The 17,228-nt window shown below is 43.7% G+C and overlaps 2 protein-coding genes, 1 long non-coding RNA gene and 1 other non-coding gene across 5 annotated transcripts; 2 read left to right on the forward strand and 2 right to left on the reverse strand.

The window, feature by feature from the left end:
* The first annotated feature begins 1,992 nt into the window (after positions 1 to 1,992).
* Positions 1,993 to 5,175, forward strand: LOC135662824 (uncharacterized). Of its 2 annotated transcripts, none has more exons than XR_010508037.1 (2): positions 1,993 to 4,171; positions 4,344 to 5,175. It is a non-coding gene; the product is annotated as an uncharacterized LOC135662824 (long non-coding RNA). The 2 variants fall into 2 exon arrangements; XR_010508051.1 differs by having other exon boundaries at positions 4,377 to 5,175.
* A 5,347-nt stretch (positions 5,176 to 10,522) lies between these two features.
* On the forward strand, positions 10,523 to 11,936 carry LOC135662973 (homeobox-leucine zipper protein HOX6-like). The gene is made up of 2 exons (XM_065176746.1): positions 10,523 to 11,273; positions 11,363 to 11,936. The coding sequence occupies exons 1-2, from the start codon at positions 10,902 to 10,904 to the stop codon at positions 11,696 to 11,698; spliced, it is 708 nt and encodes a 235-aa protein (XP_065032818.1). The 5' UTR covers positions 10,523 to 10,901; the 3' UTR covers positions 11,699 to 11,936.
* Positions 11,937 to 12,118: 182 nt separating this feature from the next.
* TRNAK-CUU (transfer RNA lysine (anticodon CUU)) lies at positions 12,119 to 12,191 on the reverse strand. The gene has a single exon. It is a non-coding gene; the product is annotated as a tRNA-Lys (tRNA).
* Positions 12,192 to 14,426: 2,235 nt separating this feature from the next.
* On the reverse strand, positions 14,427 to 16,975 carry LOC135663115 (protein TILLER ANGLE CONTROL 1-like). Its single transcript, XM_065176764.1, has 5 exons — positions 16,533 to 16,975; positions 16,359 to 16,428; positions 15,665 to 16,275; positions 15,454 to 15,566; positions 14,427 to 14,698 (listed from the first exon to the last, which is right to left on the reverse strand). Coding segments are annotated over exons 1-5 (939 nt in total). The 5' UTR covers positions 16,677 to 16,975; the 3' UTR covers positions 14,427 to 14,697.
* Positions 16,976 to 17,228: the final 253 nt, after the last annotated feature.

Raw genomic sequence — 17,228 nt, forward strand, 5'->3', positions numbered from 1 at the left:
ACCATGATAAAAATGAAATAGAAAAAAAAATTATATTGATTGAAATAATACATAATACTCTATATTTATAATGTTTAGAATGAAAAAATTTCGGAGGATTTTCCTTAACAGATTTATGATATCGTAGTTGGGAGAGATCTTGATTGTTGTTGAGGTTGTTATCACCAGAGATCTTGACTGATATCGATCTTGACTATTATCAGTTTACACTCGTTCTATTAATATATCTATTAATATATCTATTAATACCTCGTATCAGTTCTAACTCGAGCAAGTCAAAGCCAAATTGTCACGGAACACAAGCAATGTGAAACTACGAACATAAGATAGTACCTAAAAAGTTCATCCTCTCCGTTCAAGCGCACCTGCTGCAGAATTCCATAACTTGTACTGGTTGTCTTTGGGCTCGAACAACTCATAGAAATTCGAAATCCATATTTAATAGGCTGCATGAAATATTATCATTTAATTAAATTTATCTAAATCTTATGTCATCCTTATAAAATTGGTTAATTTTGATAAATAAAATATTTAATAGGCTCTGAGGAATTCTTTGCTTTAGACGATAATTATATTATACGATTTTGCTCTTTTGAAACTCTAAAATATGTCTCTTTATTATTATTCTCCCGGGAGCTTAGGGCTCAAGGTAACGATTTTATTCTTTTAGAACTCATAAGCTTCAAAAAGTATCATTGAGATTAAAAATGACTTGGTGGACTTATGAGCCCTTTGTTTCCCTACCGCTCAATCAATATGAGACTAAATATCCTTATCCAAAATATGCCTTTGAGGGTGAGGATAAGGATGACCCGACAAATTTATGAGTTATTGGTTTCCCTACTCCTCAACTAATGTAGGATTAAATGTCCTTATCAATGCTTTCTCCCGTAAGGGAGCTAAGAGCTCAAGGACTTCCTTCCAGAAGTCAACATTTGGTCAGCCATTAGTGTGACCTCGTAAGTTCATGAAGAATTATTTACTTTGGGCGATGGGCGTACTCACACGGTTTTATCCTTTTGAAGTTCGTGAGTTCGACGTCTCTGAGAGTAAGGGTGAACCGGTGAACTTATAAGCCATTGGTTCCCTTACTCATCAACTAATATGAAACTAAATATCTTTATTAGTGCTCTCTACCATAGGGGAACTGAGGGCTCAGGATTGTTCTTCTAGCGTCAATATGATAAATTAACATTTGATCATCATTAATGCGATCCCGTAGGCTCACGAGAAATTGTCTACTTTAGGTAGTAGGCACACTCTCATGGTTTTGTTCTTTCATAAGCTCCAAAAAGCGTCTTTGAGGATAAGGGTGACCTGACAAACTTATGAATTATTAGTTCCCCTACTTTTCAACTAACGTGAGAACTAAATGTTCTTATCAGTGCTCCCTCCTATAGGGGAACCAAGGGCTTAGGATCCTTCGTCTAGCATTAATTTGATAAGTTAATATTTAGTCGGTCATTGGTGTAACATCGATAAGAAATTATTCACTTTGGACGATGAATGTACCTACACAATTTTATCCTTTAGGAGCTCGTAAACTCCACAAAGTGCCTCTAAGAATAAGAGTAACCCGATGAACTTATAAACCGTTGGTACTCCTACTCTTAATTAACATAAAATTAAATATCCTTATCACCTTTGAATGATATTGAAAGTAAAAAAAATCAAAATAATTCGTGAGAAAACTTCATTCACTTATAAAGACAATCATAAGTCCATTGCTAAAGACCATCATTTGAATCGTTAATCAATGATCAATCCGGTTCGAATCAACGATTCAATTTCGGTTCCGACTCATTCGATCAAGATGGTCGGAACTTGACGAGAGGTGTAACAACGCAGTGGCCGATAGGGTTTGCTCCACATGCGGTGCAGTCAGTGCAGTGCAGTCATAAAGAAACATAAAACCTGAGCTGCACTGCGTGTACCAAATATAAAGAATCCACAGCACAAAAGTGGTGGCCAGTAAGTCTTCGTCTGTCGTACGCCTCGGTCTGCGCAACTCAACCACTCCATCCAAATCTGATGTTTTACATCTCCCATCTCCCTCCGAAACCCCCGTCCTTGTCGTCCAGACGCAATTAGTCCATGTATACAGCGAGGGTTTGTGAACCCGGTGGCAGCAGTTTCGAGGCCACGGTCATGGCAGTGGGAATTCATTATAGGAGGATGGCTCACCGGCGTCACGTGCAGAGGGTCGGAGAGAGAGAGGGGAGGAATGGGTGCATGGTTTCGTGGTCATTTCTGAGGACTGCACAGCTGTAGGGCCGCGGTCTGCCGCTCGGTCTCGTCTTTTACTCCATCTCTTTCCACACATACGCCTCCTCTCTTTATTTCTGTTGCTGTTCCTTTGTTCATGGCAGACCCACACCCCACTACTCTCTCTCATCTCTTATTCCGGGAGAGGGTAATCATTTCCTTCATCATCACCTCCTATTGCTGCCTCAGCTTGACTGCCCTCCCTTCCCCCATGAAAGGAGGCGGAAGTGTTGGGGGAGAGAGGAGGAGGAGGAGGAGGAGGAGGCGGCAAAGACTGGATGACCCGGGAAAGGGAAGGACATGCAGCTCAAGGAGAAGGAAAAAAGGAAGCTTTATCCTTGAGGGGAATGTTGTCTGGCTCGAGGTCATTCGTTTCTCTTACAGATTATGCAGATCTATGTGAAGAGATCTCGGACCAGGCTTCATTCCCCCCAACGATCGCTTCCGTCTCTCCACCTCTCGATCCCCGGCACCGATCGTTCGATCGACTTGGTTGCGTCTCTATCTTCGGCTCCCCTCTTCTCTTACTGTGGCTGACACCTTTTCTTTCTTCTCGTTGAGCAGATAGATTGGCGTAATGATGGGGGTTTACGACTGTCTTTCTTTCTTTCGCGACCTTCTTGTCCAGATTTCATCCTGACACGAGGCCAAAAAGCTTTCATCATGACCTCCTCCGAGGGGTTTCTCGTGTCTGCCTTCCTCCTTGCTCCCTGCGAATCTGCATGCTGAGTTACCTGCAAGATTTCCAGGTCAACTGAGTTCAGATCTCTTTTTCTCCCTTTTTCTTGGGGGCACGTTTCAGCTCATCTCTTCTCTTATTTTCTCGTGCTTGTCTGCCGGAACTGTTTAGGGTTCCTAAGATTATCTCTATCTGTGGTTACATGTTACTCTGCCACTGCCATGATAGCTACAATATGGCTTATCTCTTAGCTACATCATGCTTTCCTCTTAGCACACTAGAAGAATCTTTGGACATGGAAGCATATGGTGCCCCTTCCATTTTGATACACAGGTGATTAGGGCACAGTTGCTGGAAATGTGAGATTAGTTGATGGCATTTGCCTTCTTGAAACCCCCCCTTTATCCTTATATGGCAGTACATGTTTCTGCCTATATATTGCCTTGTTGAAACCTGAATCCACGACATGTATGTGTCGTCGTCGTCGTCGTCGTCGTCGTCTTTGACATACGCATGTTGACTTCACGTCATATTTATTCCCATAAATCTACAAGTGCAAACCTGCTCGATATCTTCTTTGATGGAAACAAGATGCACGATCACATGAACAGCAGTTGTCATTGCCATTCCCATTGCCTAGTTTGCTTGTGCAGCTGAAGGAGGAAAGGCATAGGCGCAGCATGAATCTGGAAACACGTGTGTGGGAAAGGTGGCCATCCGAATGAGGTACGGAGGGATGGGAGAGGCAGAGAGGGGGCTCAGACCACAGCTTAGGGTTTCGTTCGCACACAGGAGGCAGAGATGGCAGCTTTCGATTCGGAGACTCCCACACGGAACCAGAAAACCTCAGCCTTTCACTCCCAATACTTTCCTTGCGGTAACCTTCACTTCCATTCTTCATCCGAGCTTGCATCCTCTTCTCGTTCCTTTCATCTAGGTTATGAATGTTAAACAGACTCATACATTTCTCTCTCTCTCTCTCTCTCTCTCTCTCTTATAGATAGAGATGGATTTTGAATGTTTTGTTGAAGGTCAACTTAAGCTTTTGTGGGAATCGATGATGTTTGACTTTGATTTTGGGGTTCCACGAAGAGAAGAGCATTGGAAATGATGGACTCGGTGACTCATACCTTTCTTTCTCATCTTCCTTGGCGTGGATCAGATCATCCACCACCTCCTCAGGTTCATGATATTGAAGTAGCGTCGCGAGGATTCCTCACCGCTGAAGTAATTAATGCATGTTATATGGGTTCCTAAGAGTACCATTTCTTCTCTTATTCTTGTATGTTTGAGTTGAAATATCATTTTAATGCTCTCCTGTTGTACTACGATGTAGACTATACCTTAGCCAAATCTTTTTGCATTGATGGATAGTTTTATTGCAACATTTTTCATGCAGATAATGTTGTTAATGTAAACAACTTTATGCTAGGGCATCGGGGCCGACGCGGCTTGGTTCATATCCGAATGCACGGGGATTTTGCTGAGGTGGCTGATTACGGCGGTCCGGTCGGGACGTCGGGTCAGGAGCGAAGCTTTTCCGCAGCGCCGGAAAGATGCAACCCCGCCCTTGTACCTGCACACAGGTTGGGTCGGAAGCTCGGCCCGACCCCTCCGACGATCAAGTTAGATGATGTAGAGGGTGTTTTACGGTGGAGAAGTGTATCCCCCTCTTCCTCGACAGGCAAGGGGTTTTATAGTGAAGGGTTACCGTTATCCGATGTGACCGTTTGCAGGGAGCAGGGTCGTACTTCTGGTTACGTCCGGCAGTGGCGTTGGCGTGGCGTGTAGGGGCAAGTCCGAGCAGAGTGTTAATGCGCCTCAGTGGGTGTTCCGGTCAGTTGACCGAGTGCTGTCGGGTCGATCGAGGCGCGAGGCGTCATCCAGGGTGACTGATGTTAATCAGGTCACGTCGCCATTATTGCTTCTATCAGAGGGTGTCCTTTCGGTTGACCTGGTTCCCACAGACGGCGAACGTTACCAACTGTAATGCTGTTGGGTCTCCGGTGATTCCCTCATCAAATGTGATTTCAATCATTGCATTTCCACATGATCTAGTTAGTGATGGTAGATCGAGTGATTTCCACATGATCCAGTTAGTGATGGTAGATCTAGTTAGTGATTTCAATCACTGCATTTGCACTCTGTCATTACCTTCTTACAGGTTTAAATGGTGATAGAAGATTCATATAGCCGATTCTAAATAATTGAAACTTATGATTTCATTGTTATTGTTGTTATTGTCCGTCGAGTTGATATGTGGTGATTGATGGAATTGGAATGTGATTTAAGTTCTTTGAGGGATTAGCTTCACTTAATTAAGATTATGATAATTTAATATAATTTTTAATATAGAAATAATTCTTATAATACGATGGAGCTATAAAATATTCGGAAAAGGATTAAAAAATATATGATAAAAGTATGATGGGTTTTGCATGATCTTATTATTGATACAATAAGCAATTTCCATGGAAGTTCCACAAATGGATCCTAATTAGTTATATCTTACTACGTAAAACTCTTTGAGATCTTCAATCTTTTACTCAATTAATGAGACACTAAATGTTCGTTTGGGAACATAAATGTATATGGAGGGTTTAATATTTTTTTTTAAATCTTATATAATCTTAATGTTGCATTGGAAAAGCTCAAATGATGCAACCTTATAGTAGCATTAGCATTTGTGGGATTCTAATGTAATTTTAAAAATTTAAAAGTATTTTATGATTTTATTTAAAATTTTAAATATATCAATTTATTTATTTATTTATTTATATGAAAATACATTTTATTTATTGTATATTTGGGCCATACGAAAATTTACAAGATTACATACATACATACATACATACATATATTTGTTTAAATAAAAATATTTATTTATTTTTGAATAAATATTAAAAATATTAGAAGGGTAACTTTGTTATAAAATATTTAATAAAATTTTAAATTATAATCTATTATTTATAAAGCATTTCATAACTTTACATTTACTCGAATCTCTGTTTTCAATTATATATTAAAAATATAAATACGTGAGTTATTAAAGATAAGATTGTATTTATTATATATGGTGCTGCTCCTCCCTCCTCCTATATATGGATGTAGCAATGTCGTATGCCCTCTTAGATCTCAAGTGGCATCTCTAAGTGGGACTAAATATGCTGAGTTATCCGCAAACAAGACTACAAGAGTGAGCTATCCGGTCGACAAGTCACCTATTTAAAGTTGAGGCAACACATCGATCAACCTCTTATACCAAATCTTGTTATGATGGCGGCTTTCCGGCTTCCTGCCACGAGAGATCCTCGCTACAGCCCCATCGAATGCGTCTTAGTCACCTCAATTCACACGCAATCATCGATAGAGCTACGTGTGGTTTCTAAACGTTGAGGTGCTACGGTATAGTATAATATTGAGAAATATAAAAAGAAAAAAGAAACTAAAGCTATTTAATATATATTGATATATGCAGGAATGTTCGAGGTGTCTCTGAGATAGAAATAATAATTTCTCGAGGTACCACCTGTACGAAGACTGAAGTCGGAAGAAGTTTTTCAACCTGATCTCTTTGATATTTAGGTTAGTAATCCGAGGTCCTCGTAGTTCAGAAAAAATTATTTGCATTTGGTTTAAGAGAGTTTGTTTATAATTTAAAAGATGAAAAGAGAGTTTGTGATTGTCTTCCTTGTTATAAAGGAAGAAAAGAAAATTTATGATTACTTTCTTTGTTACGTAAACGGATATTAGATAATAGGCCTAGATAATTTAAAAAATTAATTATAAAATATAAATCAAAATAGTCTATATAAGACTTATGTGGTTAGAGTCTCCGGCCCGATCAAGTTATTCAGATAATTAGATAATAGGCCTATGAGCATCATAGATTTTGTTTGTTTGTTTTTTCTGTCTCCCCTCTCATCATCATGACATTAAGATTTTGACCACATAAATCCTAATCGATAAAAGATTATTTACATATTCATAATCCTTGGAACAATTTAGTGATGAAAACATTATTCTACCGAATATATTCCAAGAGATCTGAGCCTCGCAAAGCATATGCTTCATCCTCGAAGAAGAGATTGCCATGCGTGTAGCTAATTCATTTGGCCACATGCAACGATCGTTCATAAACTCTTTAGTCATCATTAATTGCGACATCTTTACACACGAATTCCTTATCATATTTGTTACCTCTTTCTTGATCGATTAAATGGAAAGTAGCTCAAGTGTCATTGTCAGCATACTAAACGTTAGTGCCTGAAATGATCGACGCTGATGTGATATTTGGTATGTCAAAAGTCTCGCCATTCATTGCCACACGCAACTCTTGTCATTGTTTAATCGGAAGCAAATCGAGCTTCGGTCAATTTTATCCTTTGTGTTAGGTTTCCAAGCCATTAATCGTTTTATATAATCGGAAATCGAAATCGCATGTATTTTATACTTAAAATAAGTGCTTATATGATTGTGTTGTCATATATTTGAGGTATTGTAATCGTCTCCACTTTAATTTTTATTGCCCGTATGAGTTTTGATAAGGTCGATTTTAGGCTCGAGACACGCCACACGCAAGTTAAAACTACACGCTACGTCAAAATCCATACTAAGACGCTGTTCAACATGTCCCATCCCGAGAACCCAGGGCGGCGCCATCTGATGTCGCTCCGCGCGTCCCGAGACGACGGATTGTCAGAAGTGTCATCTCAACTCTCAAAGGTCAACGGCCACGTCGAACCTGCACGCAATCGACTCTCATACAATAATATAAAAGTCCTTGGTCGGCATCTGGCTAGAGGGGAATAAAAGAAAAATAATCGATCCTATTACCGACTTGCATGTCAGAGGGGCCATAGCTGGGAATCACCCGGCGAGGACTATTTTTGTAGGCGAACGATCGCCCGCGAGTGGCGAGCGTCTCGACCCAGGGGACGCAATCCACCGTGCAAAGGAGGGAAGTCAATCGGCCCTGATCCCGACCAGCACCCCTTCCCGAGGGCGCAGCCACCTCATCATCTAGCTCACTTCACAGGAAGCTCCCGACATCGATCCGCAGACCTAGCCGTGTTGACTCATCAGCCACGACATATCTGTTCGCTAACAAGTTTACATATCTCCATTAACAATTTTGATAAGTATTACAATATCGATGAAGAACATATTAGGACTAATATCTAATGTCACAAAGATAATGAATGATATGATGACATCAATTGATAGTTCGTTCATCACTCAATAACAAATCACAATAGGAAAGTATTCACTCGATTAAATATATATGATCCGACAAAAAAATTCTAAAATCAGGACCAAAATAGTGTAAGAAGTCCACCTCAGGACACAATAATCTCTCTCTCGATCATATAAAATGGTAATTTCTTGCACATCATATCAATCCTAACTTGAGCATTAAGAATCACTTCGACATTAGTGTTACAAGATCTTCGTTCATCGCGTCAGATAAAAAAATATTCCCTTGAATTTGTATCTTCCCAAAAAATTCAATAAGATTAGATCAAACGTAATATATCGAGCTGATGATTATTAATACGCATTTTTTTGGTCTTCTATTAAGTTTTTATGAGGGGTAAGAATTAAAGCAAGTCAATATATTTACTTATAAAAACTCTTCATTTCTTTCAGACTTGTCGAACAGTGCTAATGAGGAGAGTTATTTAGTCTGAGGAACACATATGAGATGTTCTTTTCATACATAACTCTATAGATCGTTACGTTTGGGATCATCGGTAGTCGTAGGGGAAGGTGCGGTATTCTAAGATTAAGTCATGGCATTGTGTCCGTCAAGTCTCGCACCCGTACTGACTGGCTCAATCCAAGTTAAAGACAAGCTGTCCTGGACATGTGTGCTCTTAGATGGTCGATGAGTTGATCATATGGTGCTAACATGCCACTAGGTCCAATTATTGTTTGTTGACCACATATGATTGTTGTGGTCGCAAGCGATCGACATGTTGACTACTTATTACCGCAAGATGTTGATGTGCCACTCAATTTTACCGTCACATATTTGTCACGTATAACTGTTGTGGTCTTGAGAGATCGATATATCAGTCATGTGTCGTCATATGATATCAATATGTCTATCATGTTATTCGTCACATATAGATTTTTCTAAGGCATTTATTTTAGATATATAATTTTTTTCTTTAAAAATAATAACTCTGTAAAGTCTCATCGAACAAATTGGAGTCTGACACTTGTCCTGACTAGCTCGAACCAAGTTATAGACACGTTGTCTTGGACATGTGTGCCCTTGGATGGTCGATGGGTTGATCATATGGTGTTGACGTACCACTTGGTCCAATTGTCACTTGTTAACCACATATGAATGTTGTGGTCACAAACGATCGATGTGTTGGCTATTTATTATCATATGATGCTGATGTGCCACTCAGCCTTATTATCACATATTAGTCATGTATAACTGTTGTGGCCTTGGATGATCGACATGTCAGTCATGTGTGTCGTCTTATGGTATCGATACGTCTATCATGTTATTCATCATTGCATATAGGTTTTTCTAACGTATTTGTTTTCTATGTCTATTTAAAAAAAAAATTTAACTCTACAAAATATCATCGAACAAATTGGAGTTGCAGCCAATCGAGGAGCTCTGAGTTTGAGTCGAAGAACGTCAGTCAGATCGGTGCAGTTCAGCTTTATCGGAATGCCATGCCACTTCTAAGCATGCCCTTAATGCCAATGAATGTGTGAGGTGTTGTATTGGCCTGAAAGAGTTAACATGATATTATGGATCATACGTTAAGATCACTACACATTTTCTTGTCGACACAGCGTGGCGCACGGCAACAACCCCGTCGGCTGCGCGCCGCTGGGACGGGGAGCTTCCCCACCAAGGCTCCTTATTCCAAAAGGAGTCCGGGACGTGGGGGCATGGAAGCCCCGCCGCGTTAGGCGAAGTTGGCACGCAACAACCATCGGCGACGCGTGCAGGGTGCGGACGTGGAAAGATAATTCCACCACCCGCGTCCCGACGAACCACCCCACGACAATCCCTCCACTGTCGACGCCCGGAATGCCCTCTCCCTTTCCTCTGCACCCCCCTCCCCCCCAAACCCATCCCATACCGATCCTACGGAACGAGGTGAGTCGGTCGGTCGCTCGCTCCTTCGTGTCGTCGTTGCCGCAGGAACTACTGCCGATGTGGTAGGTTATACGTCTCCTCTTCACGACCCTTCAACGAGGGATGCGGGCCTGCCGGCCCCACCCACCAAACAAGACGTGGACGGGCGCTCGGCCGCACACTCCCCTCGGCTGCTGCCACGTCCACCCACGCATCCACCGACACGTCCCCCGCCCCCTTTCCCCACCACCCTTACAGCTGGCTGGCTGCCAAGATTGCGTCTCTCTCCCACTTGGCCCCACCTCCGCGTCCGTCTCGCCCTGTCTCGCCCCATCCAGGGTTCAGCCGACCTCCTCGCGGTCGACGGTGGAGACACCCTTCTTCCTCTGATCCATGTCACGACCGACGCTGCACACAGTCTCCTCCGTAACTATGTTATAAAAGTCCTTGTGGTGTCTCCTTTTTGTCATCGTTAGCAAGCAAACATGGTCACGGTTCATGGATCCTAAACTACATCGAAAGAGTATAGGGTTCTTGGAAGGGAAGAGAAGAGGGAGAGGGAGATGGATGCTCGTAAGCAACAAGCGGCTGTGAAAGGGACGTATGGACGCTGATTTCTCCACGACAGCAGCTGCCATTGGATCGGTTGTTCCATCAAATCAATTACAAGACGGGCGTGCAATCCATCCCGCACAGGTGTAGTCGCTCCTCAGGAACAGTTCGTCTCCGAGCTTTCTACAAGAGCATTTATCCGCGGCGGACATCGAGCAGCACATCCATCCATCCATCCATCCACCCACCTCCTCTCCCTGCTGCTGGTGGCTGACTGAGGGCTCAGCCTGCGAGATGATGGAGAGCGAGGAGGAGCAGTCTGCCGCGGAGGAGGGAGACTGCTGCAGCTGGATGAACCCGACGGCGGAGAGCAGCAAGGGCAAGGGTGACAGGAGGAGGACGAGGAGGAGGTTCAGCGAGGAGCAGATCAAGTCGATGGAGTCCATGTTCGAGACGCAGACGAAGCTGGAGCCCCGGCAGAAGCTGCAGCTGGCGCGGGAGCTCGGCCTGCAGCCCCGCCAGGTCGCCATATGGTTCCAGAACAAGCGGGCGCGGTGGAAGTCGAAGCAGCTCGAGCGGGAGTACCGCGGTCTCAAAGCCGACTACGATGCACTGCTCTCCAGCTTCGACTCCCTGAAGAAAGAGAAGCAGTTGCTGCTCCAGCAGGTAACCCACCACCGCCTTCTCGTGTCACCATCATCGTCTTTTCCCGTGCTGCTTCCGTCGACCGCTCAGCCATCCTCCGTCACCCGCAGCTACAAGACCTGGCAGAACTGATAGACAAGGCAGAGGAGAGAAGCAACAGAGACGACGAGGGCTCAAACGATCGAGATTCCGAGATAAAAAAGGATCAGAGCTCGAGGCTGTCGCTGAAAGAGGAAGCAGATCTGGAGTTCGCAGTCTGCGCGGACGAGGAGGACAAGAAGCCGAGATACTTCAGCGAGGACGAACTAAACCTGTGCGCCGGACAGCCAGCGATCTCCTCCTTGACCTCGTCGGCCGAGCAACAGTTTTGTTTGACCACCAGCTGGCCGTCGGACCAGTCGTGCAACAATTCACAGTGGTGGGAGTTTTGGCCGCTGAGCGAATGAAACCCACCACCACTGTAAAGCTACCAGCCCCGCAGTAGCAAAGAACGAAAAAGAGAGCTGAAGCGAGCAGGAGGCTGCAGTACATAGCTCAGCAGGATATAGCTAGTGTCTGTGTCGAAACTTTTCGTCTTCCCTATGGATGATCTACAGTCGTGTACATCAGCATACTTCTATGAATAGAGTGACATGTAGTGATAATACACAGCTATTCAGTGCAATTAAGGAAGCATTTGATTCATTTCAGCACAGCCGGACCAGCACCGAGACGATCGCCTGTGTGATCCATGGAAACATACCCTAAAATACACTAGTAGGAGAAAAGGTATGCATTTGAACCATTATAGACAAAACATATTCTTTTGATCTAACCTCACCAATATTAGAAAAAATAAATCGCATTAAATCAAAAAGAGTTAAACACGCCCACCGTGGGGCTCGAACCCACGACCACAAGGTTAAGAGCCTTGCGCTCTACCGACTGAGCTAGACGGGCTGTTATTTACTCTGCCGTACATATTCATTTCATCAAATAAATCAATTCCAGTTAACATACCAATCATAATTTGTTTTATGTGCTTGCACAAACGAAGCCATCTCAACATATACAGAATAACCAAATAGAAACCCAAGAGGCTCATAAGAGTTCCAATAAGAGCAAAAGAAACATGGATTTATTGAAGAGTGCAAAGATCATGTGACCTAAAAAAGCATCAGAATTATTTTGATCAAGGAACAATCCCCCTGAGATGGTGCACTCAAGGGCTCTATTAGCAAGGATAAAGAAACAAGCGTATGGAGACAGTAGATATAAAAACCAAATAGTTAAATGGACCAAATCATGATGATAATGAAAGCTAGAATGGAACTAAAGTTTTGGCAAGTTCCAGCAGTTCTACTTGTGTACTTTGTCAATGGCAAAGCATTACGATGAATCGACAAAAGATGGCATTATTGATCACCAGTAACACATGATTCAAAAGTGACAGTTAAGCACAACTACATGCATTTGGCAGCATTTCTCTTTTGCTGTCAGATGAGGATATCGAAATATTATCATGTCACCAGTACCCAACTTTCACAATCCTCATTTCCTATTAAGAAACATGAAACAACTGGGGCTGGATGATCATCCTCCAAACCATACACACAAATTTTTGCCTCAATCAATAAGATACGCCTCGACTTCCAATCAAATTGTAAATGAACGGGGAACCAAAAAATAAGACATACGTTAAGTGCAAAATTTTGAAACACAAAAAAGATGCTTGATTGCGTCATGAACCAATTCCTACTATTTCTATGGAATTTGAATAATCGATCAAATACCGGTTTAAAGGCCTCAAAATGATGTGTAAGCATCAGAACAATGGAGTGATCGACGAGCCTGGCTACCGGCCCTTTATCAACCTGCCGTTTGCTGGAGGGGCTGTGTAGCGCAACTTGAATGGATTCATTCAACCATAAATGATTTTTCGGAAGTCTTTTTACTATTTTCTTAAGTTTTCATAATCTCCTAGAGATCAATTATAGCTGGAAAAATGTGCACATTATAGGAAAATAATTGTCACAAGAGGATGCCAAGATTAAAAGAAAGCTACGGAATTAAAAGAAAGTTTTTCGGAAGTTTTTTTACTATTTTCCGAAGTTTTCGTAATCTCCTAGAGATCAAATATAGCTGGAAAAATGTGCATAATAATTGTCACAAGACGACGCCAAGATTAAAAGAAAGTTACGGAATCAAGTAAATTTGAAACTTGATTCAGAAATCCCAAATCCTATCTCTGTACATTAATTCAGCTTTTAGCATAGCAAAATGAAGTAGCAATATATATGAACATGAACATCAAATATCCTAAATATTATGTGACATAATTACATTAGTCAGAACATACTCATACTCGATGTTGAATTATTTAACACCATCAATTTCACAACTCTAAACATGATATCTAAATAAATAAAGTATCCACACTTTTCGTTAATTAAAAACGTGGATATTAACTTCAACCATCAATCTTTCCTTTGATTCTCTGGTTCATGGCGATCACATCTCTAGAACACTCTTGTTCCCATCACCAATTAGGCCAAAAATATCAAGGAAAGCCTAGGGGCCCTAAATTGAAGGATCAGAGACTCATTTGACCACCTCCATGGGGACCCAAACGTAGCAATCCACTGCCATTTCGAGCTCCAGCACCAAGGCGTTGCGGAGGGGAGTCAAGAAGCACGCAGTGTCGGGTTTCTATTTTCAAAATTAAGCTAATTTTCTATTTCTTTTCATGATATGCACATAGTCTGAGTTGATGATCATCTGAATCCTTCGGAGTTATGTTTGCCAATATATTGAAATATGTAAAGACGATGCATCTAACGAAGTGATCAAGATGAAAAGAACCGTCGCCAGAAGCATGGAACCCTCGGTGAGAACAAGCAAATCAAGGGAAGCAAGGTCATTAAAATCGCTTCGAAGGGGAGAACGATCGAAGAGAAGAAGGGAGCTTACGCATCTAAGGAGGCAGGACGGAGAGAGCAGGGCGACGGTCGCGCCGACTCGAAGCCTCACGGAGATCGCCATCGATCTCTTCGGAGGACGCGATCGACGCGGGCGAGGGTCGGGTGGGTTTTGCGGCTTTGAGGTAACCACTCTGTTCGTTCGAACCCGGTTCACAAAATATAACGGGCTGAAGTCGGGCCCGTTGGGCGAAGGCCGAGTCGACTTAAGCAGAAATAAAGCTAAAAACAAATATTAATTGTTCACCTCCTCTTCTCTAAAATGTCATACGAAATTGAAGCGACGGATACAACAATGATACAATTTATTGAGCTGGAAAATAAAAATAACACAAAAGTACCACAATATGTCACACATAATTCCTGCTTCACTTTGGCATCATTTACTACGATGATGGATACGATTAATACTCGGCTAGAGTGGATGATCAACGATCTCCGTCACGAACTCACTGCACTGCTAATTCGAGCATCAGACTCGCACCATTTCTGCAATGAAAACGAAGGACGAGTGAACAACTGGACATGTCATTGTGCTGTACTATGATCTCTATTACTAGTCAACAAACGCATGATATAGAAACCCAATTATTATGTGGTCCAATTTCAGATGGGCGACCCTAATAACGACATTGAAAACAACGTGTCCCCATGTACTTGTTGTCGAAAAAATAGCGATGTATTATCTAATTATTTCTTTTTGAAACAAATCAAAGTTGATAATCTAAGGAGATTAACTTTGTGGATTGCGATTATACCCGATATCATCCATATTGGTTTTAATCGATATTATTATCGCTTGCTTATGTGTTTCCCTCCTCTCTCTCTCTCTCTCTTTCCCTCTCTATCACGCACACACACCCCTCTCAACCTTGTCACATTTTTCCCTTTCCCTGTGTTGCCGTGGCCGTCGAGAGAAGGGAGCAGCAGGAAGTGGATCACAATGTCGCTGCTTGGTTGTCGCGGGCGAGCCAGGGAATTAGGGAAAAAGGTTGTGGATCTGGCTCCGAATATATGGGGCCCGCTATAGCAGCCAACGGTAAGCACTGTTACCGTGGTCCGTGTCAAGCAAGCCGCAGCCACTGCTCAAACCCGATTCAATCTTCTGTAGAGATCCAACGCAAACCCTATTCAGTCATCTGTATAGATCCAACGTGATCATCGCTCTCCATCTCTCTATCTAGATCTGTGACTGTTCCTTATAGTTTCTGAGAGCAACTGCGAAGCCGAGAGAAGGAGATTACCAGTAGATTCTGCTCCCGCTTCCGTCGGAGACCTCTTTGTTTCTCTCCTTAGTCTGCGTGTCCGCTGATGCCATCTCCGGATGTATCTTCTTCTTCAGCATCTTCGTCATCAGCTGCCATTCACCAGTAAACAATTACTCTCACTCGCAACCTCAGGGTAATTACCACGGAACAGGAAAGCATGCATGGGAGAGCGGTGGAAAAGGTGTACCTTCTGTAGCTTCCTGTTGGGGTTGGTGATGGCTTTGGTGGTGGCCGGCGTCCGCTTCTCTTCTTTCTTATCCCTCTGCGCCTTCTTCCTCTCCGGATTGGCTTGTTGCTTGACGATATCATTGGCTCGCTTGATGTCATTCTCGGCCGGATCGTTCACCACAAAAGCGTCGGCAGCAAACAGGTCGGCGAGCGTCGTCCTTCCACGTTCCCTTTTCTCCTTGTCCTCCTTCAGCAGTGGCAGCTCCTGGATTTTCTCGGCTTCCTCTACGTCTTGCACCGCCATCTCCATTCTGTTCACCTCGGCTTCGACCGGTAGCTTGAACTTGAACGACTCGACGACAATGGCGGGCAAGGGCTCACGAGCCGCCGCCACGGCCGGTGCAGCTTCCTTTACTTCTTCCTTTTCCTCGTCCTCCACATTCTCTTCCTCCTCCTGTAGGAGTTCATCTTCCTGGGCAGGATAGGGCTGAGAAACAAAGCTGTCCTGGTGGCCCAGCGTGCCGATGGTGAGAATGCCATTGAGGACATCATGAAGCAGTAGCGCTTCCTTCTCCATCACGCCTTCGAACAACACCTCCCGTTTCTCCTCGTCGTCTTCGCCCAAAACATCTGCGAATCAAAACCAAAAGACGCCATCATCTCGTGCTCGTAACCCCACGGAAGGACCAAAGGCGAATCACCAGATCCCGGACCTCGCTTCTGCGAAACCTGGGCGTACTTGACGCTACAAGGGTGCAACTTGCGATGCATCCAGTCGAAGATCTGTGCCACGACGAAAACGAAAGAAACGACGAGCTGATCAACGTTAAGCAGCAGATATATATAATCATCAGCAAGCGCATCGGGATCGGGAACTGTCCACTTACCTTCATTGTTTCTTCTCTCGGGAACCGCGGAAGTGCCAGTGTAAAGCCCACTGCAAGCTTGGAATCTGGGTATTGGGGAGGGGGAGGGGGCGATCCAAGTGTACGTGACGGTGGTGATGGTGTGGAAGGGGGGCCGAGATCCATACAGGGTTATAAAGAAGGGCACGTAGGAACAGTGAACTGGGGAACTCCTGCTGCGATACTACACAGGAGGTGGTCCTGCCGGTTTGGTTGGGACCGATTTGGCTCGATTGAACCGGAGAGATTCGATCAGATGGGGGGTGTGACCCCTCGGCGCTTCGCCATGTGACGGGTGGGACCTGGTCAAAGTCCTTGGGCTCGGTCAACATGCCATGTGTCGGTGGTCCGTCCCATTGGATGTCGGCTCGGTGATCAAGCTCGACATGTTATCGGATCGAATCCTTCTGTGCCGGTTGGATCCGGATTCGCATCTCCCGTAGAAGAGAAGGCCCCCCCAAGGAGGAAGAACCTGATCACGGAGACGCAAAGCAGAGGCAGGCACGAAGAGGTGAAGGAGAAGATGGCTTTGGCCGGTTGTGCCACGCCCTGCATGGGGCGCAGCGAGTGGGGGAGGAGCTCGGAGAGGCACCAACTAAAAGCACAAAAGGCGGAGGACACGATCCCTGTTCCTTCTTGCCCTACAGCCTGTACTGCACTAGAGACGTTGATGATGAT

This window comes from Musa acuminata, chromosome BXJ1-1, assembly GCF_036884655.1.
Source record: "Musa acuminata AAA Group cultivar baxijiao chromosome BXJ1-1, Cavendish_Baxijiao_AAA, whole genome shotgun sequence".
NCBI lineage: Eukaryota > Viridiplantae > Streptophyta > Magnoliopsida > Zingiberales > Musaceae > Musa > Musa acuminata.